Here is a 26,964-nt window from a genome sequence, read left to right on the forward strand (position 1 = left end):
TCAGATTGTCAAAACACATCAAAGACATTTTTAAAAATATTGAAAATAGTTTATCATCCTTAATCTTTGATATTAGATTAACAAACACAATAATTAATTTTATCTGTAACACTAACAAAAGGTGTGTGTGTGTGTGTGTGTGTGTGTGTGTGTGTGTGTGTGTGTGTGTGTGTGTGTGTGAGCGTGTATTTATCACTTTGTGGGGACCAAATGTCCCCATAAGGATAGTAAAACCCGAAATTTTTGACCTTGTGGGGACATTTTGTCGGTCCCCATGAGGAAAACAGCTTATAAATTATACTAAATTATGTTTTTTGAAAATGTAAAAATGCAGAAAGTTTTCTGTGAGGGTTAGGTTTAGGGGTAGGGTTAGGTTTAGGGGATAGAATATAAAGTTTGTACAGTATAAAAACCATTATGTCTATGGAAAGTCCCCATAAAACATGGAAACACAACATGAGTGTGTGTGTGTGTGTGTGTGTGTGTATGTGTGAGCATGTATTTATCACTTTGTGGGGACCAAATGTCCCCATAAGGATAGTAAAACCCGAAATGTTTGACCTTGTGGGGACATTTTGTCGGTCCCCATGAGGAAAACAGCTTATAAATCATACTAAATTATGTTTTTTGAAAATGTAAAAATGCAGAAAGTTTTCTGTGAGGGTTAGGTTTAGGGGTAGGGTTAGGTTTAGGGGATAGAATATAAAGTTTGTACAGTATAAAAACCATTATGTCTATGGAAAGTCCCCATAAAACATGGAAACACAACGTGTGTGTGTGTGTGTGTGTGTGTCTGTGTGTGTGTGTGTGTGTGTGTGTGTGTGTGTGTGTGTGTGTGTGTGTGTGTGTGTGTGTGTGTGTGGCATATAGAGGGATGATGGATTAGATAACTACCTAAACTTTGTGTCAAAATTGGGTTTCAGTGCGGAGGGGGTAACTTTTTACCATTTGTGCGGTATGTGTGTGGAAATTGCGCTTTAACTGACAAAACATGTGCTTTGTCACTACAAATGAGTACCGTCAGTATTTTGGTAAACAGGTTTATTTTATATAGAATTCTGACGAAATATCTTTAATACAAAAGTTTGTTACATTTTTTTTTTTAACCATGAGATTCTAAAACAGTGGATGTTGAATGATATTAGTTTATTTTACTCAAACAGAGGATACTGGCAGAGCAAACTCATTTAGACGGACATTTTATTAACAAGGGTTAGGCTATTTATTTTTACCAGAGACTAAAACGTATTTTAAACCAAATGTTCAGATTGGCAAACACAATATTGCCGTTGAAATAGTATGCATTATAAATTGTAACTTTAACACGTGTTGTATTGCATTTTTCCAATTTTATGATCCAGACTTTAAGACGACGATCGACAAAAGTTTTGTGGCGGGGGGGTGAAGACGCGCCAAGATTTCGAAGTGTCAGGGATTTTGTTTAGTCTGGACAGTCCTTTTAAATGATTTAGGCACAGATTAAACTATCAAACGTCCCAATGTTGCATTATTCAATTCTAAAAGAGATGTTAACTAAACATATTAATATTGTAAATTAATGCGTCCTTTCTTCACGCGCAACTGTCTACTAAAATAAATAAAAATAATCAATAATAGTATGATTAAAAACAACTAGTGAGTTAAATCCAAGACAGAAAGCCTTGCATTCGTTAAATATATGGAAAAAGCAAAATTAGATCAATTGTTGTCTAGTCTAAGGGAAGTGTATTTTTCTGTGTAAATATCCATGGGTGCGTTTCTTCACGAGCATTCGTCTGCTGCAGATTTGTCACATCTATATTTACCTACAGTCATAACAAGTGACATAAAAAATGCACATCCAATATAAACTCAAACAATAGAGCAATTTACTTAAATCAATGAGTGGTATACATTTAAAATTGATGTGTACCAAAATAATACATTCTGATGATTGTGCTCATACTTGTGTGAACTGTTGATTACTAATGGGGAAAATGAGCAAATGCAAGATTGGCTATGAGAGAGCAGCCGGATTGATCAGCTATGTAAGTTTAAGTAAAGATTTTTTTATGTATTTACATGCTAGATGTGTTTAGATATTATACGAATATATTTCTTTTTTTTATTATTATTATTATCAGTGAGTGAACCATTAATTAACAATACATCGGATCAGAAAAAAAATCGTCAACAGAACGGCTCTGAATGGTAAATATACATTATCTGTGTGTTATATAGCACTCACGCATTATTGGTAAAAACTAACATTTATTTTCTGTGTCTGCAGATATTTCAAACGCAAGTTTATTAGATCTTGTGACACAAACGTGTTTTGTGACACCCCCACCGAAGCGTTCATTGTCTCTCAGTGCACGGAGGTGTGACAAGTCTGTGTGTCGTGCTCCGAGGAAGTCTCGAAACACTTGTAGTGAACTGGCCGAAGGATCCAGTACAACAGATCATTTTGGTAAAACAAAAAAACCTACGAGATTGTCAGGAGAACGGGGAAACGAACAAACACCGGCGCCTGAATTAGATTCATTGTTAAACGTTTCATCTGGTAAGTACCCTATTAATTTTACAATAACAAATGTTATAAATAAAAATGGTAATCATTCGCTAATACATATGCTCTGTTTTCATTTATTATATAGATCTGTACAACAACAGTTTGCAAATTACCGAAGATTCCACAGCTATCTTCGATAACACAGAGTTTGTGAGAAACTGGAACTCTGTCAGTCAATCTGACATAACTCCAGATAATGGCGATAATGCAGTATCACCTTTTGATTTCCCTGAGGCTTCAGAAAATGTTGACATAGTACAACCCATGACGCTAAACGTTGTGGCACAAGTCATTTCGGATTTTAACGGTGTGAATGATGCCATAGAACAACCAATGCTGGTAAACGTTGTGGAAGATGCCATTTCGGATTTTAATGAAGTGTTGGAACATATGGATGCCAATAATACCATCCAGGATTGTGTGGAAGAGACATTGATTGAAGTAGATTTGGGAGGGGTCTTGCCGACCCAGGACAAGGGAAGTGTTTTAAATTATTCTATGTAACATTGTATGGATGTATTGTCTGTCTCTCTGTCCACAGTGCGGGCACTATATTGGGAAAGGGGAAAGGGGTCAGGGGATAGGGGATAGGGGATAGGGGATGGGGAGGGTGTTGCGTCCTATGGGGGTGCGGTGAATTGGGGTAAAACTGTGAATGAATTGAGTGGATCTTGAGTTGGCTGTTGTGTTTTTATAACGTGTGCTGCATCGCAGTATTTGTATTGCAGCCTGGACTTATTAATCTGATGTTTAATAAAGTAAACTGTCTTTGTGAAATAGTCTGAGTGGTTGTGCGATTTATCTTCTGGCATTGACAAGTAGGCCTAATGAAATAACATAACTGTTACACTTGCAAAAGATTTGACAAATGCAATGTACGTTTAACAACACGTCTTAAACATGAGAGACAAAGGCGGTTATAAAAGCAATGGAGACATGAGACCATTGAATTGAATCTGAAGCGTTATAGAGAGAGAATGCCAAACGAAGTGCAAGTTCTCGATATGTGACTGAAAATGATAGAATTAAACTTAAAAAGTACAATGCTCAGAACTATGCAACCAACAAGCAACATCGTATCAACATAAAAGAACAGAGCGACAGAAGTATGCCAATATCAAACAGCTACAAATGATATAACTATTTCTTCTTTTCGTTGTAAAAAGCAGGCTGAACGGTGTGTTGTTTTCACTTTCAAACCATATGTTTGTTTACTTCTGTAAGGGGTTAAACCGTTTCATTAGGTAATACGAGGTTTATACACGTGTATTATTCGGTAGTCAATCTAAAAATATTTTATTTTAAGCCATAGTAAAAAACTCATTACATTACATGTGGTCTTCAGATTTGAAAACACAACCCATTTAAAACAGACTGTCTAGTGTATTTTGTGTGCAAGTGTCACAGATGAGACACGTTTGTGTGCGTAGACGGCAGCGGTGTTTAACAAGTGCATTACTCTTTTAAAATGATATTTTTTCCAAGCGAATGTTTGGCATTAGTTTAGCAAACACTTTTATTTCGCTAAAACACAATAATATATATATTTTTTTAGCTGTAGCTCTAACAACAAATATCTTACATTTTAACAATGTTTCCAAATCAGTGGATATTGGTTGTGAAGCAAACTCATTCAGATTTTCACTTTTAAAGATAAGGAATAAATGGTGTTACGAAAGATTACGTTTAACATTAGTTTAACGAACACGGTTATGTTACTAAATTGCAGTAACACATTTAAATGCTAATTTAGATGTATCTTTAGCACAAAGATTCTTAAATTTATTAAAGACATGAAAAGTGTCTTTCTAAAACGATGTGTAAAGGGTGTGCTGCAAATTAAATCCACATTCACTAGGCAATACAGTATTTTAGCAAACAGGTTTACACTGTAAAATCCAATTAGTTCAGCTTACTTGAAAAAAGCATGCAAACCGATTGCACTTAAAAAACTAAGTACAGTGGAATAGGTATTGCGTGTTGTAGTAACAAATCCTTGTTTAGTATAGTAAACGTAGTCTTGAGTTTAAGTTACTAAAAAAAATGTGTGCAGTGTACTTGACAATTTACTTAAGATGTACTCCTGACTTAGTATAGACTACACAGAATTACTATTTCAAACAACTAAGTAATACCATGTGAACTTTGCTTTGTGTGTACTCTAAACACAATTATTTAAGTTGGGCTAACTAATGTGATAATTCTTGCAACTTAGAATTTCTTGTTTTTAGTTACTTGAAGAGCGTATTTGATAGTAACTCTTACTTTTGTAAATTAAGCACTTCATACATTCATTTTACCTTTTTCAATTTACAGTAATCAATTGACATTGAGATTGTTATTATTCAGAATAACAATCTCAAACACCAAATGCTCACCTATATGTGAACTCTGTTCTGCAAACTCACTATGTGTCACATAAATGTACCAGGAAGTATCATAAAATAGGAATATTTAACACACAACCACATTATACTTGAAACAGGTTTATTCTTTGAAACTTAACCATTGGTATTTATTTTCCAATGTTAAAATCAAAGTACTAAAACCTTTTGAATCTGGTATAAAGTATGCATTACCTTGACATTTATTCTGATTATATTTTATCATCTTATTGGTACAGATAAACCTTGTTATTTCAAATCAATCAAATTTTGAGCAGGATTTCGGATTTTGACTTCTTGACTTGGCCGATAAGTAATTGAATTTTTTTTAACCGTATTATTTATAGGAGTATGAATTTTTGAGAAATATACTTGATTTTATGAGTGTATCCGGTACAGAGATGTTTACTGGGAAAACAGTCAAATCTGTACTTTAGATAGCTGATAGAGATACTAATTGGTTTTGAAGAGATTAAAATGTTAGTCATTACTATACTATCAGTACCACTTGAAGACAAAATTCAGACTAAACTGATCAATGTCAAGGTATTAGCGCCAACCCCAGAATATGTCTTCTCACAAAACCAGACACACTTATTACACTGTACTTTTGAAGATTTTTTTTATTTTTATATTTTATGGCAGAGTGAAAGCAACACCCAGGGGTGTGAACAACAGACTCTGTTGGACAGAGTGTTTGCCTATCTGCACATATACATCGGTACCAAAATTGTTCTTCAATAATCTTCCAATAAAATACAGTACATAAAACTTTCTTTTGTGGAAAAACTATTCCAACTCTGACCTTTTATTTAACAATCCTGAACAACTGCTTTGCTTTTGTAATAACAATAAAGTTTAAAGAACAAACTTGGCAAAGAATGAACTGCTGACAAGGACAAGTGACATCCAGTTAGTGTACAAAAATGACAGGGTAATAACAATGCCAACAGATCTCACACGTGTATGAATGAACTGCAGCCTCTAAATGTAACTTGCTGATGAACCCAGTGGCTGATATAAAACAATATGAAAGGAGTGCCTTAATTTAGTTTAAGGAACACGTCGACTTTTGGGACTTTAGCTTATTCACCGTATCTCCCAGAGTTAGAAAAGTCCATACATACCCTTTTCATCTCCATAGTCACGTAACTCTGTCTGACCGATCAACTGCTAGCCTAGCTTAGCACAAAGACTAAGTAAATGGCTTCCGCTAGCATGCTGCTCCCAATACAAATTGTGATTTGACTATACAAATCACAACATTTAAATTGGAAAATGTTGGCGTTATGTTGTGATTTATTGGGAGCAGTATGCTAGCTGAAGCCATTTACTTCCAGTCTTTGTGCTAAGCTAGGCTAGCGGTGTGTGCATCAGACAGAGTTACGGGACGCACAGAGATGAAAATGGTATCTATGGACTTATCTAACTCTGGGGGATACGGTGAATAAGCTAAAGTCCCAAAAAGTCGGCGTGTTCCTTTAACAATTAAAAGCAACTGGACCCACTTTCATAAACAAATGAGATTGTATGCCAAATGTCACTCTTGAATTTTACCATTCTAACTCAACAGGAGATTTTTAAGACTTTGAAGTTTGGGGGGGAGTTTGTTCTCTCCCAGGCCAAGCATCACTCGTTGAATAAAACCAAACGTGTTTTTCATTGGTTTTGGGTAGTCCAAGTGTAGCGCATATGCTACACTTTGCCTCTCCAAACAAGAGGCAAAGTGCTTGAGGTAGGTTCTCGAGATTGTCCATTACAATACCTCCTTCCAGAATGATGGCAGTAGACAACGGGTCAAGATGGAGATGATTTGGAGAGAGGGGCGCATCTTCACTGATGACAGTCAGCAAGCCTACAGATACCTGAGCCCAGGCCTCATTACTGTCAGAATCCTGTATACAACCAAAGAAAAACAACATTACAACAGGTAAATGTTGATGGACATTATCAATTGTCATCAAGTCGTCTGTCCTGCCAACACTTCCCTCCAGCCTATTTTTATTTAAGTTTTCACTTTACACCCAGCTTAATAACATGAATAAAATTAAGCTCTGATGTCTGTCCTGATATACAACTTATTCAGATGTTATTGCTGTTACAGCTAGTGTATGTGAGGGAGAGAAATGTTCTACCTCTTGTGCAAAACCCACAATTGCAGCATGACAAGTGGGTTGTTGTGTTGTTGTTTTTATCTCGTCTGAATCTTAAATATGCAAAAGTTGTATTTCTATAATTTCACAGGAGCTAGGCTGGTAGCATCACCCTGCTGGTATACACTGAACTGTCACAGCATGCAGCCCATCTTTGTTCTGAAATCACAGTGATATACAGTATGTGCTCCTTTAAGATGTGAGAACTTACAAAGCAGGTGCTGTAGAATGTACTGGAGTCATCACCAAGCAGAACAGAGATGCCTTGGAGAACAAGGGTACGCACTGCTGTCACATCTGGTTTCTAGAAGTGGATAGAACAAATAAAGTTGAAGATTATGCAACATTCAAAAGTTACAATACAAAAACACATTTTTAAAAGTGTATATGAAAAAGGTGCCACCATGTATGCTTAACAGTGCAGAGAACAGTTGCCAATTGGAGTAGTTATTTAATCTAATCCACAGCAAAAACTTAATAAGTCTATAGTAGACTGACCCTTGAATCAATTTGTTGCACAATTTCAGCCAGTTTCTCTCCAACACTTCCTTTCTTGGACTTGAAAATTGCAAGAAAGCGTGGTGTGTAGCGGTCAATAGCACCAAAAAAGTCACTATTCAAGTTAGTCGCAGCTATCCTGTTGAACTCAGCAAACACCTACAAGACACAGGAAAGAAATGTGAGTGAGTAGACTGGCTTGAGCCAGTTTGGAAATTTTGGAAAACCTTTGGTTACCAGTCCTAAAACCTAAATACACACTATGTCATGAAAAAGAAAAAGAAAAAAACATAAATATCAGTACGTACTTGTCTTTCTGTAAAAAGGGCTGGCCAGCTCCTTCAGGGTTTTCACTGGAAGTTCAGCCTCCACAATCTCCCGTCTCCAGCAGTGGGAAGGTCTGGTCCATCTTAGATGCAATGACAGTTCCACTGGGATTCCGCTTTTTCATTTCTTCAACCAGGAGCTTTCTTTCAGCCTCTAGTCCATCTTCATTCTGCCCCTCAGGGAGGTCTGGTAAGTAATTGACCTCAAACCTTTTTGGTCTTTTGAGGCCTTTTGATGCCATTTCCGGGGCACCTTTTTTCCCCCGATTTATAGCAATCTCTGCACACCCAGCTTTTCTCAGTTTAGTGCGATAGTTCCCCATTTTGTATGTCAAGCTATTCTTCCAGCCAGAACACCCATCTGGCGAGCCTGGTTCCGTCAGGCAGGGATGTTTTCTTATGAGCGCCAATGCTACAGAATGGCATCTATCTTCATTTGGATAAGCATCAAATTTGTAGATTGCTTCAGCAAGCTTCTCCAAAATACCATGCTTCATGTGTCTTGGTACATTCAGGTAAGTTTGGTCTTTTAAAAACAGAAGATTAGCCTGTCTCAATCTGAATTCCACGTCAACTGAGAAGTTTGGCATGTCGAAAAACTCTGGCCATTGCTCTTGTCTTGCTGATGACGATGAGCTGTATGTTGACAGAATCTCTGTATCATCTGAGACATTTGAGACATCAGAAATGGTGGAGGTGGAAGCAGGTACCAGTGTCAGTGTCACAAATGGAATGACCTTCACAGTTGCTTTTGTAGCTGGCAAGTCTTCTATGTCATTAAGGTTGCAGAGGGAATAACCAAAGTCAGGGTCTTCATACATAAGATTAAAGTCATCCTGCAGCTTGCATTTATCTTTAATTTTTATCTTCAGCTCTTCAATCGTTTCTGGTTTTCCATCCAGTGACACTTTGAGTATGTCCTCTTCATTTTTGATGATTCTTAGTTTATAGCTTCCCATGGTCCTAGACAGAGAGAAGATCACTTTAGTACCCATTCCACTTAATGTCATTCAGCATATAATGTAACGCTTTAGTGTCACATACACATTGCCTTTCACTCTATAGGAAGATAAGGGAAAAACATCATTCAGTTCGGAAAGCTGGGTGACTGTGAGAGACCCTCCCCCACTGCACCACAACTCATAAGCACGTAAATGTTCAACATACCATGAGGTCAAAAGCCTGCTGACTAGCAGGATTTCTGTGTTGATAACAACAATATGCGTAATTTGCTGGAACTCTGGGAGACCCGAGCAACATCCAACTGAAATGATCATATCTGCACTGTACTTTACACCGTGAACACAAGCAGAAGATGCAACCAGCACTGTACTTTGATTGCCGTTTCGCTGATGTAGTGAGTGCTGAACATTTTCAGGGAAAGATGTAATCATAGCTGACCTCACTTTATCAATTTCCACAGAAGGCTTAAAGAATGACGCAGAATCCAAATGGAAGGCCATCATCTTCTGGTGTCTTACGGCCAAGGTGTGTGCTACATTCTTGAAATTACGAGTGTCATGCACAACCTGTTTGAAAATTTTGTGCTTCCCTTCAAAACGCATTGTCCACACATCAACTAGTGGGCCAAAGGTTTTTATCATTTGAGGGTAATGTTCAATAAAATGATGCTTTGGACCGAAGTTTGTAGGTCGGAAAAGTTTGCTGCAGTAACTCTCTATGTTCTGAGATTTTGCAAACCAGAAAGTGTATTAACTCTTCAGTAAAGTGCGATGACATTACTATTTCTAGTATATCTTTTAGAAGCATCAGTATCTCCCATGATGGGTCTCCTTCGGGGATATTATGGCCTATCATCAATGGAAGCATCCTTAGGAGAGCCCAGTTTTCATGGCCGTTGCCCCCAATGGATCCCTTAGAAATGAAGGTCTTTGGAATGATCTGTGGTTGGTCAGCTTTATCTGAGAATGTGAAAGGAAACTGTTTAATAGCCTTATTCAATGAGTCCAAAGAAACATGCTTCTTGACCATCAAATCATGAAGACAAAGAGACATCTCTGCTGGTACTATACCCTCTAAAAAGTCATGCAGAATGTCAGGTGGAAAACCATCCACCACATGAAAGTGTTTCAAGTTTCCATTCAGTGGACACCCTCTTTTTACGCCATGACGCCTGGCCGTAGTTTGGTCATGTATAACCTCTTGCACATGTCGGTCATGGTCCTCTCTTGTCCTTGGCTGGTGTAGACCTGATCTGACCTCCTTATCCTGCACGTCATCTTGTTTACACATATAAAACCGACAAAAGAGATCTGCTGCAAAACTCTCATGGAATCCTGCCAAACTGTGAGCCCCCAAGTTGTCCGCTGCTACATACAATACAGTGCCTTTAACACTTTCTGCTAGCTGTTCAACATACACACCATGTTCCTCAAGAGTGACAAGATCCTGGATGAGAGGACGAAGAACATCTGCATAGCCATGTTCTTTCACAGTCTTGACCTTACATAAAAGTGCAAGTTGTATAGAGTGAAGAGCTGATCGATATTTGGAGTCAAGATTAGCAAGTACCCAATATACTGCACATAGTTTGTGTTTTTTCTTGGATGTTCCCAGTGGATTCAGCAACCTCAAAATCATCTATATATAACCCAAGAGCGATCCTAAATTCTTCCACATTCAAAAGAACATTTTCTTTAAAACGAGAGCCATCTCTGAATGAGTGGTATCCTTCCGGTGAAGCACCACATTCTACATGCAGCCTTATCCAAAACATCCTTATTGCTTAACAAAGCCTGCAACATTTTCAGTATGGGGACATATACAACAGAACTATCTCTGTCAAGATCGAAACTCAACTGGCATAACGAGAGGAAATTCTTGCTGTATATAAGATGCTCTCCTGCTAGCTGTTGACAAGGATCCTCCTGTAGAAGTGAATTTCAGCAGGACATTCGTTTGTGAAACTGCATTTACAACGTCACTAACTATGGAATTATCCACATCACCACAATGCTGACTGATAATCTCCTGGACTTTACTTTGAAGTAATGGCTGTGAAAGTAAGTGGATCTGATTGATCTGCTGAATAATTTCTTGTGTAGCACTTTCTGATGTATGCAGGATTGTTTGCATTTTCAAAAACAGAGAAGCAAGGTTACGTTCAAGCTGACTTTCCAAGTCCTTTATGTCACATACAGACTCTTCATACTCACACTCCATGTCATCCTGTGAGGAAACATCTTTCTCCACTTCAGTCAACTGATCTTGATGTTCAATGTTTGATATTATTCCAGTTTTAAAATGTGTTGTAGCACTCCCTCTGTGTACCCTACTTTTGTGTGCATTAAATGTTGAATACACATTGCTGTAAAACTCACACCCTTCAGTATGGACACAGAACTCTCTGCTTAAGTTTTAAATGGCTGCGCAAGTGTGTGAAAAAATCTGCTTCCGTGCAGGGCTCTATGTATTCACATAATTGGCAGTGAAATACAGCTGTGGGTTTACTTGCTTGTCCAATGTCTGATTGACAGTGCCAAACAGATAAGTGCACTTTGAGTGCATTAAAAGATTTGAAAGTGCATAAGCAATCGTGATGAAGACATGGTATTGGTTGTTGCCGAGTAAAGCCTCCATGTTTTAGGCGATAGTGTTTCAACAACTGTCCTCTTTTGTCTGTAGAAAAAATACACTGCTTACAGGTCCACTGCATCTGCAAGAAATTATTGTAAGTGGAAATTTTAGGTGTAAGTTGTAAGTCTTCGGTCGTCTTATGTGCATGTGTTCAATCGCACAGACTTCACTCGGTTAAAAACTTGAGATGACGCTACAAGTCGCGGTAGATATTTTACAAGCACGGACTAGGTGACTTTAAAGTAGCATTGAACACACAGGGTGCAGATGTTGGTTTCGGTTGTTTGATAGGCTGTGTCATTGACAAGGAAGGAAGATTTGCAGGCTGATCAACATCCCGCCCCTCCTGTGACCCATGGTTTGACTATATTGATGTTTTTCCACTGCATGGTACGGTATGGCTCCACTCTCTGTGGTACCACCTCTGTTTAGGTGGTACCACAGAGTATATATATATATATATATATATATATATATATATATATATTATATAATATCCTCCAAAATGTTGTCTACTTCTTACCTCCAGTGTACTCCAGCCCGCACTGACAAAGCAGCTGTGAAGAGCCCTCAAGGCAGTTGTCACAAGCACTTCTGTAAAGGACAAAGAATGTCTTAGTTAAAAGAAAGCTCCACTTACAGTCATGTGATTTGTAGATTAAAGACACATGTGTATACTTTAAAAGCATTACAGAAAATTGCTTGTTTTCCAATATAAATATAAAAAGTATTAATTACAGCAATATTAGCAACCACATTTACTTAAAGAAATAATAGTACTTGTTGGAAAGAAAGTGTTGGTTTGTGACTAGCTTTATACTAAAAAAACGTTTAAAGTACATTCTGATAAATCAGTGCATTAGCAGCATTTTATTTAAATTATTTGATCTTCAAGACTTTTGCAAGAGTCACAAGATAAATCTGAACCTGTGCTACGAGATGATAATTTTTAGAGGAAAGAAGAAAGTATAATTCAGACGTTTCATACATAAACCACAACGTTTCTTTCATCTATTTTACACACAAGTTTGCAATAGATTAAACAGAAACTAGTAGTAAAGTTACTTATGTTCTCTTAATCGTCCGACAAATATGGCTGCAAACTGTGTAGCCTAGCTTACAAAAAGCCCCAGTCCATCCAGAAAAACGCGATTAGCGATCGCATGATTCAAAGCATTAGGCTATCAGCCAAAGTCCGCATTTTTTTTTCAAATACGACGCATAAATTAAAGATTTCCGCGCAAAATATGCAGAGCTTGCATGATTTCATAATCCCCACATTTTCGTTGCAAAAAAGTCACATATATCTTAGCAGAAAGTTGAAAAATGTTGCGTTTGTTCCACAAAAGCAGTCTCCTCTTCACCTTCATCCTTTCACCTGTTGCCATGGGAACGTTCTGAGGTGACGAAATTTTTGCTAGTTCCCACAATTTTATCGCATAAAACTGCATAAATAGCCCGCATATTCAAGGTTTTTTGTCCGCAACAATCACCAATAATCTCCGCGTTTTTCTGGAAGGACGGATGCAGCAAATGTAATCGATAGGCCAACATTAATTTGTTACTCGGATATGTCTGTGTTGTTAATACCCAACATTCGACCAAAATACATTATCAACTCGGGGAAAACTAAAATTAACTGTATAGCTACTACATTAACAATGTGAGTATTTCTACTTTCAGTTAAAATAGATTTTCAAACGTGGCAATTTTTCAAAATGCCGCCTAAAATATGCCCGAACAAGTGCTCTGCCCTTTCAAATAAAAACAAAACAAAAAAAAACAACTTTATTATCTATCAACCAGTGTTAGAAATGTGTCTTTGGTTAAAAGGGATCACATATCACACACACATCACAATTTAAAATTGTTACAAGGAAAAAAAGTAAGTTAGGCCTGCCTTAGGCTACACTATGTAAAACAATAAAGGTTTGTGAATGTTTAACAAAAGCTAATGTGGAGGCAGCGGACAGAAACACAAATTCACACACAAATATTAACCTAATTCGTTTGAAAACTTACCTTATTATTCGACAAGCGATGAAATCATTAACTTTTCAGCAAATGCGTCAGCACAGTCCGACAGGCACCACTGTGGTCTTGAGCACGAGACTAACCGTTGGTGACTTCTACTGAGCATGCTCACACCCAGCCCTGCTTGTTCTTCGGTTGAGTTCCAAATAGTCGCTCTAAGCAAGTTAAGATAACTTCAACAAAGTTATATTCAATCAAAACAATAAGTAAATAGCTTATTTCACCATGCAATTAACCGTTACTTTGTAATTATTCATAACCGACTACAGCTAACTCATTTATGCAAGTTATGACAACTATTGGAATTTACAGTGTAGGTTGAGTTCCAAATAGTCGCTCTAAGCAAGTTAAGATAACTTCAACAAAGTTATATTCACTCAAAACAATAAGTAAATAGTTTTTTTCACCATGCAATTGACTGTAACTCAAAACAACTAGTAAGAAGTATGTATTTTATATAACGGAGTAAAGTTAACTAGTATATGTGAGTCAGGAAAGCTATTGGATTTTATTTGACTAAAACGCAATAATGTTTTTAAAGAATTCTGACGATATCTTTAATACAAAGGTTTGTTATTATAATTATGTCGGGACATGTTTCTGCAAATGGTTGTATTGTTTGACCGGTCTAAAGAAACAAATGGATACTGTGAGAGATTTAACGTTTGAATGACCTATAGTAAACCCTTATGTGTATTGATAGGGCTGTGTCAGTCTTTTAACTTTCAGAAAATACTCTTGAACTAACACTGTTAATTTTACATCGTTCTTCTATTGCATTATTTTATAATAGTTTATTCAGTTTTTAAAATACTAAAGTCATATTTTGAAATTCATGGCATTTCAGTAAACATCAACAGTTTTGACAGCTAGACTGTTTAAACATATCATGTCTGTTGTAATCACTATAGTTTTTCCATGAAGACCAATAAGAAGGGTTGTTTTACAAGTATTTGTTAAGTATCTAGTTGTGTGTAATGGCTGTATCGGAACATCACACCATACAAACACTTTACTAACTACACACATGCACAAACAAACGCTGTACTGACACACTATTTGTGCTTTAGATGTGTAAAAGTAAATTACATTTTGCAGTCATTTCCTGCAGCTCGATACCGCGTTAAGTGACTGAAGATCTTTGTGAAAGTGAACTTTCTTAAAAGAACAAGTAACATCAAGCTGTGGTTATTAAATAAATCAAAGTGATAAAACATCTGACTGAGCTCTCTGTCATTTTATTCTGAATTGAAGGGTCTGTGTCCAGATTTGAGTGTAAACACTGATGACGAATGTAAAAGAAGTGATACTATGTCCACACAATAGCAAAAATAAGAGATAAACTCATCATAGAAAAACCCTCAACCATGAAGTTTCGCTATTTTACAATTTTTTATTCATATGCAACATTCTGTAGTCATATGTCACATGCCATTAAAACCCAGAACTGTATTGTGATTTAAGTAATATTTAAAATACTTCAACATTTGTTCAAAATTGACCCGGATGTTTGTTGGCTAATAAATAAATCTGGTACTCTGGCAAATTATATTATTCCAGGTTTGGAGTAACATTTATTGTGGTTCAGTCAACGTACGACAAAGTTAATGTACTTCCATTAGTGTAATGTATAGAAGGACTGATTGCTGTGAATTTTATATTATAATGATACTTACCTGTGAGAGTGTGTGTGTGTTAAAACTGACATCTTTGTAAACTAGAAAATATAGCAACATTTAAACAAATAACTATTTACAAATGAGGATAACTCTACAACAAACAAAAAATCCAATTGTGGCAGTAGAGGAACTTTTGTGAGTAAATGCACCCCTGTAAACACGTTACTTCATCATTTATTGGTGGACTTTGTGGTTTTCTTGAAATAAAAATCAGTAAAGCGATGATCAGTTGGCATCACAACAGTACACATTTTTGTTTACATGTACACGTTTCTGAGTGTGGGGTTTGATCCAGGAATGAGTAAATTAATACCAAAAATATGAGTGTCAAAGTAAACTCAGCCTTTGCATTTGTGTTTGACACCCCACTGACGTAACAGTACCATGAATGTAGATTCAGGGTGTGAATTAAGTGTTAAAATATCTTGTGTGTGTGTGTATATCACAAGTCATTTGATTGTTGTCCAGTATGCTAGCACCCCATTTCTTTGAAATGTTCACACTTGAATTGACATGGGTTTTATGATAACTGTGTGCAGTATACTATAAAAACCTCTGAATTTGAACTATTGATTTTGCAAGTGATTTCTAAAATCTTTCTATTCTTTTAAGTAATTATATTTACTTGTTGCCTGTATTACAAAGAGCAATACTTCTTTAACCACATCTCTACCATGTTTCACAACGTTACATGGAGCACTTGATGGGTAAAAAGAAAAACTTTTATAACAAAATAAACCCTTTTATCTCCCTTCTTTCACACTTTTGGTTGTCACCATGCTTTTCAATGAAAGCAAGCCATAAAACACCAGGAAACTCATGGCACCATATTGTTTCTTTAGACCGGTCAAACAATACAACCATTTGCAGAAACATGTCGCGACATAATTATAATAACAAACCTTTGTATTAAAGATATCGTCAGAATTCTTTAAAAACATTATTGCGTTTTAGTCAAATAAACCTGTTTGCTAAAATACTGTATTGCCTAGTGAATGTGGATTTAATTTGCAGCACACCCTTTACACATCGTTTTAGAAAGACACTTTTCATGTCTTTAATAAATTTAAGAATCTTTGTGCTAAAGATACATCTAAATTAGCATTTAAATGTGTTACTGCAATTTAGTAACATAACCGTGTTCGTTAAACTAATGTTAAACGTAATCTTTCGTAACACCATTTATTCCTTATCTTTAAAAGTGAAAATCTGAATGAGTTTGCTTCACAACCAATATCCACTGATTTGGAAACATTGTTAAAATGTAAGATATTTGTTGTTAGAGCTACAGCTAAAAAAATATATATTATTGTGTTTTAGCGAAATAAAAGTGTTTGCTAAACTAATGCCAAACATTCGCTTGGAAAAATATCATTTTAAAAGAGTAATGCACTTGTTAAACACCCGCTGCCGTCTCGCACACAAACGTGTCTCATCTGTGACATTTGCACACAAAATACACTAGACAGTCTGTTTTAAATGGGTTGTGTTTTCAAATCTGAAGACCACATGTAATGTAATGAGTTTTTTACTATGTAACAAACTTTTGTATTAAAGATATTTCGTCAGAACTCTATATAAAACCTGTTTACCAAAATACTGACGGTACTCATTTGTAGTGACAAAGCACATGTTTTGTCAGTTAAAGCGCAATTTCCACACACATACCGCACAAATGGTAAAAAGTTACCCCCTCCGCACTGAAACCCAATTTTGACACAAAGTTTAGGTAGTTATCTAATCCATCATCCCTCTATATGCCACACACACACACACACACACACACACACACACACACACACACACATGTTGTGTTTCCATGTTTTATGGGGACTTTCCATAGACATAATGGTTTTTATACTGTACAAACTTTATATTCTATCCCCTAAACCTAACCCTACCCCTAAACCTAACCCTCACAGAAAACTTTCTGCATTTTTACCTTTTCAAAAAACATAATTTAGTATGATTTATAAGCTGTTTTCCTCATGGGGACCGACAAAATGTCCCCACAAGGTCAAACATTTCGGGTTTTACTATCCTTATGGGGACATTTGGTCCCCACAAAGTGATAAATACACGCTCACACATACACACACACACACTCACACACACACACACACGTTTAGGTAATCATCTACCCATCAACCCTCTATAGGGCACACATATACACACACACACACACACACATCTCCTAAGAGAAATGATGATATGAAATTAACACAGGTTTTAGGACTGTCTTGCATTTGTCACTGTTCTTAAACCATTATCGCAACCCCTCGCTCATGAAAGGACTGCGCAGAACTAATGTAAGATTTTTGTGTTAAATCTGTATTTTATAAAGCGAACTATTTTGTTTTTAAAATGTAAGACCTTTTGTTAGTGTTACAGATAAAATTAATTATTGTGTTTGTTAATCTAATATCAAAGATTAAGGATGATAAACTATTTTCAATATTTTTAAAAATGTCTTTGATGTGTTTTGACAATCTGAACTTTTGATCTATAAAAAAGGTCACTGATAAAATACCACATATGCATTTGCTAACGATTTATTCCTTATCTTTAAAAGTGAAAATCTGAATGAGTTTGATCAGTCAATATCCACGGTTTAGGAAACATTGTTAAAGGTAAAAATGTAAGATATTGTTGTTAGAGCTATAGCTAAAATAAATAAATAAATAAATATATAGTATTGTGTTTTAGTACAATAAAAGTGTTTGCTAAACTAATGCCAAACATTCGCTTGGAAAAATATCATTTTAAAAGAGTAATGCACTTGTTAAACACCCGCTGCCGTCTCGCACACAAACGTGTCTCATCGGTGACATTTGCACACAAAATACACTAGACAGTCTGTTTTAAATGGGTTGTGTTTTCAAATCTGAAGACCACATGTAATGTAATGAGTTTTTTACTATGGCATAAAATAAATAAACTAATGTTAAACGTAATCTTTCGTAACACCATTTATTTATTATTTTTAAAAATGACTAGCATCCTTTGATTTTGATCAGTCAATATCCACTGTTTAGAAACATCTGTTGTTAGAACTACAATTAAATGAAATATTGTTTTTAATAACACGTGTATTTGTTAAACCAATATCAAAGATTATAGTTGTTGAAAACCACATCATTGTGCCGAGAATGCCACTGAATTGCCTTTGTTTTCACAACAGCTCCGCGTAGATCAGAGCTCAGTGGATTACCATCACACCTCTCCGGGAGACGAACCCTGGCCGCCTGGGTGAAAACCAGGAATCCTAACCTCTAGACCATATGGGAGTCTGAGAGGTGTTTAAAAACACATTTTCTCCTCTGTTAAAAAGTAAATAACAATCATTAACCATTAAATCCTTATTTTAAAGCGACCATCTGAATGTTTTTTGCCTTATCCAATATCCACTGTTTTAGAAAACACATTTTCTCCTCTGTTAAAAAGTAAATAACAATCATTAACCATTAAATCCTTATTTTAAAGCGACCATCTGAATGTTTTTTGCCTTATCCAATATCCACTGTTTTAGAAAACACATTTTCACCCTTTTGTTAATAAAAAAACTTGTACCATGTTTGACACCAAGCATTACACGCTCATTAAAGATGTCATTTAAACACATTTTAAGCATAATACTGCTTTTTATGTCTTACAATAATAATAATAAATCCAAATGAACCCCACACACACATTACTTTAACATGTTTCTGAAAAACAACTCAATGATTACAACAATGAATTATTTCATCATGAATCATACATTATTTTTAAATACACAGTTGTGGGGGCGGATACCTCTGCAAACATATAACATCAGATATGATCAAACACGTCACACCACAACACACACACCGGAATGGGGGAAGGTGGGTGGGTGGGAGGGGGGGAAGAGGGAGGGCGGGCGGGGCGGGCGGGGCGGGGCGAGCGGAAGGGCAAAGGTCAAAGGTACAGCAATTAAGCCATAAATCAATTTTTGACACAAAGTATATTATAAGAACTACTAACATTCTTCCAAAAGGATTGCGGATCATCAAGGTGTGTTTTGGCAAAATTAACCCTTTGAAATAGCTTTGTAACCCTTCCCAGACTGATGTATTTCAATCACCTTCTTCCCCATCATTTCTGGAATTCCTTTACATTTTGGCATAGTGTGCTACTGGGTAAGATCTTTTAACCAACTTCATGCTGTTGAAAAAGTTATATTTAAGTGGTGATTTGATTGAACAGGGTTTGAAGTAATCAGACCTGGTTGCTTCTAGTCCAGCTAAACACCTTTATGTGTACAGTTTCATAGATTTGGAGAATTAGTAACTACGAGAGCAAATAAATTTTCACACAGGCCCATTTGAACGGGATAACCTTTTTGCTTCAATAAATAATATTATCATTTCAAACCAGTATTTTGTGTTTACTCAGGTTGCCTTTGTTTCATCTTAGATTTTGTTTTAATTTCTGAAACAATTTAGTATGAGATATACACAAAAACAAAAGAAATTGGGGCAAATACTTTTTCACAGCACTGTACCTGTATATCTGTTGAGCTTTCAAGCAGGTCAAACACTAACCTGCTAACTCTAGCTAAAAGGCTGTACACCCACACAGCCAGCTCAGGACAGAGTCCTATGGCCAAAGACCACCATCATATTTCCTAACAGCAACCCTACCACCTCACTGACAGCTGCTGTCCCTGGATGCCTGGCTTGATCCATCCAATGGGAGCATGGGGTATGTTTGCTAACAGTAAAGAGGTCAACCACCTTTCCAAACGCAGTTCTGTTTTTATTTTATTTTTTTCATCTAGCCTTGTTTCTCCTCCTTCTGTGCTGTTGCGTATTTAATGCCTCACTCTGAGCTCCCTCACACATTATTTATCATATATCACTCTTCCTCACCTTCACAATGAAGCTGCTCATTCTTGGGTTCATGCTGCAGGCATTTGGATACCTGGCCATTGGAAAGGTGGTAGAGTCGTTTAAGGATTCATGTCCTGATTTCTTCATCAATGATCCGTCAGACCAAAATGTCCACTATCCTCCCACTGTTCTTTATGATAGCCAAAATCCAAATAGATACAAGCAGATTTGTCAGCAATGGAACAATGAATACAGATATGCCACTCTGTATGACACGAAGGGCAGGATCCCAGTGTACTCTGCTTATTACTATGTAGGATATCACAAGGTAGACAAAGCTGAATGGAAGATTGAGCCACAGGTGAGTTTCTGCTTAATATAAAGTTGTTTATTAAATGTGATTAAAAAGTGGTACCAGCTTTTCTTTTAATAATTCATAATGTATTAATTAAGAAATAGTTTGATTGAGTAGCCTATAGTGATTTAACATTTAAACAATAAATGAATTAAATACACTTGCTACCCACTTTACTACAAACATTTATTTATTCATTGTAGATATATAGTTAAAATATCCCATCTGTTGCTATGCACAATTTATGTTAACCATTCTCCAACTTCTTAGTTTATGACTACAGGGTGGCAGACCACTGTCAAAGACCATTCAAATACTTGTACTTAATAAAGTTGTCAGTGAGCATGGTTATAAGGCAAGTGTTTTTAATAAAGTGGGTGTTAAATGTGTGTGCTATGTTAATCTTCTTGATTGTATATCTTTTTGACAATTTCATGTTTCAAAACTATTATTTTCTTCTCCAGCTTGATGACCCCAATCTAGGACCTGATATGGAACGAGAGAACACCATACAGACAAAAGACAAAGGCAAAAACCAGGCACTGTATGGTGACTATGCATTTCACACAAAAGATTACACCAGGGGCCACCTTTACCCACGTTGCCATAATAACGATCAGGACTGTGCCATCGCTACCTACACACACACCAATGCTGTACCACAGACGCAAGCCGACAACAATGACTGGGCTCACAATGTGGAGCGGAAGATAGAGAAAATCATACAGGACAACTGTGACAAGGGCTTTGCACATGTTGTGACTGGAGCAGTGCCTGGACAGTTCTGGCTGGACATCAAGAGAGATAACATCCCTGTCAAAGAAGGAGTCAACATCCCTGAATATTTCTGGACCGCCTACTGCTGCCATGACAATGAATCGAATGCTCTCTTGTCAGGTGCCTGGCTGGCCAAAAGAAACCATAAAGGACTGGTGGTGTGGAAGAAGACGGTGAAGCAGCTAGAGGAGGAACTCACCAAACTCTATGGAAACATAGAAGGAGAATTCATCATGTTTGGAGGGTTGTGCCAAGGGAGAATCATAAGCAGATTTTACTACGCTCTGACTAACCTGTATTTCAACTTTTTTAGTAATTAAACATTAACCCGTTACAATTATCCCAGTATAATACTAGCAAAGCACAACTGACTAAGGTTTTGTCCCTGCACCACTTACAGCAACCTTAATCCAAGGGGTCATTCTTTTTGATTTGATGGCAAACTTTTAAAGGAACCTGAAATTCATATATATCTGATAGAACTGCTTTGCAGTTAATAATAATAATAATAATAATAATAATAATAATACATTTACAGGGAAGAGTTTTCACTAAAATATAACATTTGATATGCCACATTTAAATGGGGTTTTATGTAGCCAGCTACTCCATCTGCACATGACAGCTGATTAAACTTTGTTACTTTCTGCCAGAGATGGGTAGTAATGTGCTACATATACTTTGTTACATTTACTTGAGTAACATTTTGAAAAAAAAGTACTCTTAAGAGTAGGTTTAACTGGTCATACTTATACACTTACACAAGTTCCTTTTTAATCACAGAAATGTACTTTTACTTCACTACATTCTGTGGCATTCCTCCGTTACTCTTAAATGTTAATGAATATATTTAGTTTTAATCATTTGTTTATATCACGTATAATGAGGTCTCGCCATACGCTGCAGTGGTCTGAATGCGGACGCAACCGCTCACTTTTTTAGAGGCTCAGACCTGGAGAGGGGGAAGAAGCAAGCGTGTCAAGGGAGGAAGGACACACACACACACACAAACATAATAACACAGACAAACACACACTTTCTCTTCTGTTCTATTCCATAGTCTGTTCTTTTGTTCTCTGTTTTCTTGTTTAAATGCAGATGCTGACAAGTTTGTGTTGTTAACATGTTGTGAAAATAAAGACAGTCAACTGTTGAAAATGACAGGTTGTGTGTTATTGTACCCATCACAGGACTGGGATATGCTGCTTCATCTTGAACCCAGGTTTTATATCAAACAGAACAGACAGACTTTCAAGGAGAGGTGTGACTTACAGTTCTCCATGTAGTCTGAGATTATAGATTTTCCCTTCATTTTATTCAGATCCCAAGTAAGTAGTAACTTGGATCTTAAGTAATTAATCTTACTCAAGTCATTATTAACATTATTACTTTTACTGTTAGTAATTTTGTACTTAGTAATTCTTTTTTATAAGTAGTTTTACTTGTACTTGAGTAAGATTTTGGGCTACTCTACCCATCTCTGCTTTCTGCAAATGTTTCTGTCTGCTTCATCAGCTCCATCTCTCTCAGGCTCACAGCCTCTACTGAAAGGAAAACAGGCATATACAGTGCTGTGAAAAAGTATTTGATTTCTTCTGTTTTTATGTATGTCTTATACTGAATTGTTTCAGAAATAATTTTTTTTTTTTAAGATAAAACAAAGGCAATCTGAGTAAACACAAAATACAGTTTTGTGTTTGATAATCATCAAACCTTTTGGGAGAATGTTCTGTGGATTGATGAGTCGAAAGTGGAACTGTTTGTGAGACAGGGGTCCCATTACATCTGTCATAAATCAAACACCAAATTCCACAAAAAGAAGATCATACCTACAGTCAAGCATGGTGGAGGTAGTGTGATGGTGTGGGGATACATTGTTGCTTCAGGGCCTGGGCAACTTGCAATAATTGAGATCCAAAAGGAGAATGTCCGGTCTTCAGTCCATAAATTGAAACTCAAGCGCAACTGGATTATGCAGCAAGACAATGATCCAAAGAATAGGAGTAAGTCCTAGTCCAAGAAGTAAGTGAAAGATTGATCTCCAGTTATCAGAAGCGTTTGGTTGCAGTTTGTGGTAGTGTAGAAAATCCCAAAAACCTGCTACACTCTCCAGCTAACTTCCAGTCTGCTAACTTGGTCAGTACCTCTATGCCACTGCCTCACACCAACATTCATGCACACACTATCAGATTTGTGTGATTATTGACACATACCATTCACTTCTTCACCTTTTGTGTGCTTATTGACTTATTGAGTTATGGTGAAATTTCATGGTTACCACAAATCTGTAAAATTTTACAAATTACAAATAAATGCTTTTTCAATGTGTTTTTCTTTATGTGCAATTGTGGTGTGAATGTGGACATGCAAATCTGCCGGTGTGGAAATCCAGTAAGAGTTTGACCAGTGTCAGCATGAATTTCAAGTCAAGTGGTTTTTATTGTCGTTCAACCATATACAGTTAGGACAGTACACAGTGAAACAAGACAACGTTCCTCCAGGACCATGGTTCTACATAAAACAACATAGGACAAACACAGAACCACATGAGACTACACAGACTAAATAACATACCTATATAAAGTGCACGTGTAAACGTGTGCAAAAAGTACAGGACAGTACAATAAATTACTAACAATGAACAGGACAATGGACACAGTGAGAGACAGTGCAGTGCCGACCAGTACACAGTAGTGCAAAAAGATGACAGTTTCTAAAAATGCCAAATGTAAACATAACATACTATGAGATAGTGTTCTTTGCACATAGCAGTTATTGAGGTAGCAGTCAGAAATAAAGTGACAATAATTAAAGTGCAACTCAGGACATGTGTGTGTGTGTCAGTCCAGTCTCTGAGTATTGAGGAGTCTGATGGCTTGCGGGAAGAAGCAGTTACACAGTCTGGCCATGAGGGCCCGAATGCTTCGGTACATCTTGTCAGACGGGAGGAGGGTAAAGAGTTTGTGTGAGGGGTGTGTGGGGTCATCCACAATGCTGGTTGCTTTGCGGATGCAGTGGATGCAGTTTTATTATTATTATTATTTTGCCTTAAAAATTATAGTGCAGACCAAACTGTAATGTGCACAGATGTGATCTCTGATTAACCTCTCAAAGCATTTGCTGATGATGGGGGTCAGAGTAACAGGATGCCAGTCATTTAAGCAAGTGATTTTGGTTTGCTTTGGTACAGGCACAATGGTGGACGTGTTGATGCCGAAATTGGTGTCATATTTAACAACAGTTTGCAAATTCAGCATCTTACTAAGCACTACAAATACATTCCTTTTTTGCATACTTTGAAAGTTCTTAAAAGGCTTAAACCACGTTAATTGCTACTTGCAGCTATATTTATTATTAGATTCCTCCGGTAGGATTACATTGGATAACATTTATTGTTATTGACGGTTTTATTATTTTTATTATTATTATTATTATTATTATTATTAGATTCCTCAGGAAGGAGGAAATCTATTGTTATAGACGATTTTATTATTATTATTATTATTATTATTATTAGATTCCTCTGGTAAGAGTAAATCTATTGATATTGACGGTTGTATTATTATTATTAGGGGTTCAAGCCCGAAGGGCTGAAACCCTATTGTAATTGTAAGGATTTTTATTATTAGGGGTCCAAGCACTGATGGTGCGGGAACCCTATTGTATTTGTTCCAATTTTCTTATTATTAGGCGTTCAAGCCGAAAGGTGCAGGAACCCTATTGTATTTGTTCCGATTTTCTGTTTCTTCTTCTTATTATTATTATTAAAAACAAATTCTGCCCTAAAAGTGTCTGGGCATCAGAGACCATAAGTCACAGGGACACCAAACTTGGTGGGATGGTCAGAAATTCTCCCCACTACTCTGGCACCCACACACAAACCCGTCGGACATTAGGTGGCGCTATATTTGTGGTCTTAACTCTGGAACTGAAAGGTCTAGGATCAAAATTCTCTTTTCGACTGAATCTTTGAGTCAAGTTCTAAACATATATCCCCGATTTCATTTCCATCATGAACATTTTCACACTAATTTGCATAATTCGAAAAACCTACTTTTTCGAACTCCTCCTACGCCGTATTTACGAATTGCTATAAAATTGGGGTGTGTCTAGTAAGAACGCTCCTGACAAAAATGTATCAAAGGAATTTTGATTTGTTGATGTGATGCGAAGATATAAGCCATCAAATTGGTCAGGCATCATCCATTTTGTACGTATTGACCAATATCTACCAAACAAAAAGACCAAATGTTTCGCCTATAGGGGGCGCTACAACAACAAAAAACACTAATAACTCTGCAACCGTATAATCAATGGAGTTGAAAATCGGTATGCATCTTGTAGGGGCCAAAAGGCTAACATATCCTACAATATCAATCAGACAAATAAAAAAACATGGCTGCCAGCAGCTACTCAATATTCAGCAACTAATAACATCAAATCTTAATGTCCGACTGTTACGAAACTTGAGATATTTGTAGACATTGTTAGAATGAGGCTGTGTACGAAGTTTTATGAAAATCATCCACAAGTTGGCGCTATAAAAAGTACATTTATGTTTTCACCAATAACTCCACAACCGAGTTTAATAATCTAAAAATGATGTTATTCTCTAATTCCTCGCACCAAGACCTAAAAATTGCATATCTTCATTTTATGGAATTTTATAAAATCTTTCCACAATTCAAATTTTCTAAAAAAGAATCTTTTTCGAACTCCTCCTAGATCGTATAATCCATTCTCACAAAAATGTGTGTGTCTACTATGAACACACCTGACAAAAATCTATCAAAGGAATTTTTATTTGCCCAAACGTTGCGAAGATATAAGCCAACTAATTAGTCAGAAGTCATTCATTTTGTGCGTATTGACCAATATCTACCAAACGAAAAGTCAAAATGTTATTTTTGATACACATGTACAAACATTTTTAGTTTTTTGGATTCCTCCATTGGGAGGGTTTAACCCCACCCCTCTACTGATCAATTTGAAATGATTTGCCACTTTACTTGCCAATGGATAACGCCACACCAAGAATGGCCCACATCAATTTTAATAAATTTTAAATGATATGCCACTTTGAGTAGGAATCCGCATTGAAGCTTGCAGCTATATTTATTAGAATTATTTTATAATAGATATTTGCGCCCCAATATCTAAAAAAGTCACCGGTCAAACATTTTCTAAATTGGCACAGTGATACTACTGACCAATGGATAACCCCACACCAAGAATGGCCTACATTCATAATTTTTTTTTCCAAAGTGATGTTATTTCCACCCCATTTGTCCAATTCATCTGAAACTGGTGTATAAGCCTCATTTCTCATTTCTCACAGTCATAGGCTCTGCCCAAAAGGAAGTTGGACATTTTGGATTGTTTGAAAAATGCATGCACTTTTCCATGGATTTAATGATACAGGTACCAAATGTGGGCGACATCATGCCAACACATTTGCGATGTTAAATTTGGAAGGGATTTTTGATATGTCGAATGGTGTTGCCATGGCGATGCAATAAAATAACGTCAAAAAATGGAATAAGGAAAAGTCTCATATCTTTTGCGTGCAGAAAATTAAAAACATCAAAATTGAGCCAAATGTTTGTCCTAAGCTGGCTGATCACATTGATGTGACTATTGTGGGTCACGATCTTAGTGCCACCAACTGGCGGAAGGAAGTGTGTCACTTTTAATAGACATTGAAAAATCCCTATTATGTTAGCCTGAATTGCTTAAAAAAACTACAGATTAATGTCA

At 36.5% G+C, this 26,964-nt stretch overlaps 3 protein-coding genes across 4 annotated transcripts in view; 1 reads left to right on the top strand and 2 right to left on the bottom strand.

The window, feature by feature from the left end:
• LOC127645739 (zinc finger protein 721-like) overlaps positions 1–26,964 on the bottom strand; it is a 402,751-nt gene that overhangs the window by 72,234 nt on the left and 303,553 nt on the right. The window lies entirely within an intron of this gene.
• On the bottom strand, positions 7,934–13,816 carry LOC127644923 (uncharacterized). 2 transcript variants are annotated; one of them, XM_052128379.1, is made up of 3 exons: positions 13,532–13,816; positions 12,033–12,103; positions 7,934–8,875 (listed from the first exon to the last, which is right to left on the bottom strand). In XM_052128379.1, exon 3 carries the CDS (start codon positions 8,869–8,871, stop codon positions 7,948–7,950), a length of 924 nt encoding a protein of 307 aa, XP_051984339.1. In that variant the 5' UTR covers positions 8,872–8,875; positions 12,033–12,103; positions 13,532–13,816; the 3' UTR covers positions 7,934–7,947. The 2 variants fall into 2 exon arrangements, 1 of the variants encoding a protein (XP_051984339.1); XR_007970744.1 differs by lacking the exon at positions 7,934–8,875 and adding an exon at positions 11,456–11,588.
• On the top strand, positions 20,056–22,365 carry LOC127644921 (endonuclease domain-containing 1 protein-like). Its single transcript, XM_052128378.1, has 2 exons — positions 20,056–20,436; positions 20,895–22,365. The coding sequence occupies exons 1-2, from the start codon at positions 20,122–20,124 to the stop codon at positions 21,525–21,527; spliced, it is 948 nt and encodes a 315-aa protein (XP_051984338.1). The 5' UTR covers positions 20,056–20,121; the 3' UTR covers positions 21,528–22,365.

Source organism: Xyrauchen texanus, chromosome 6 (assembly GCF_025860055.1).
Source record: "Xyrauchen texanus isolate HMW12.3.18 chromosome 6, RBS_HiC_50CHRs, whole genome shotgun sequence".
Classification (NCBI taxonomy): Eukaryota; Metazoa; Chordata; class Actinopteri; order Cypriniformes; family Catostomidae; genus Xyrauchen; species Xyrauchen texanus.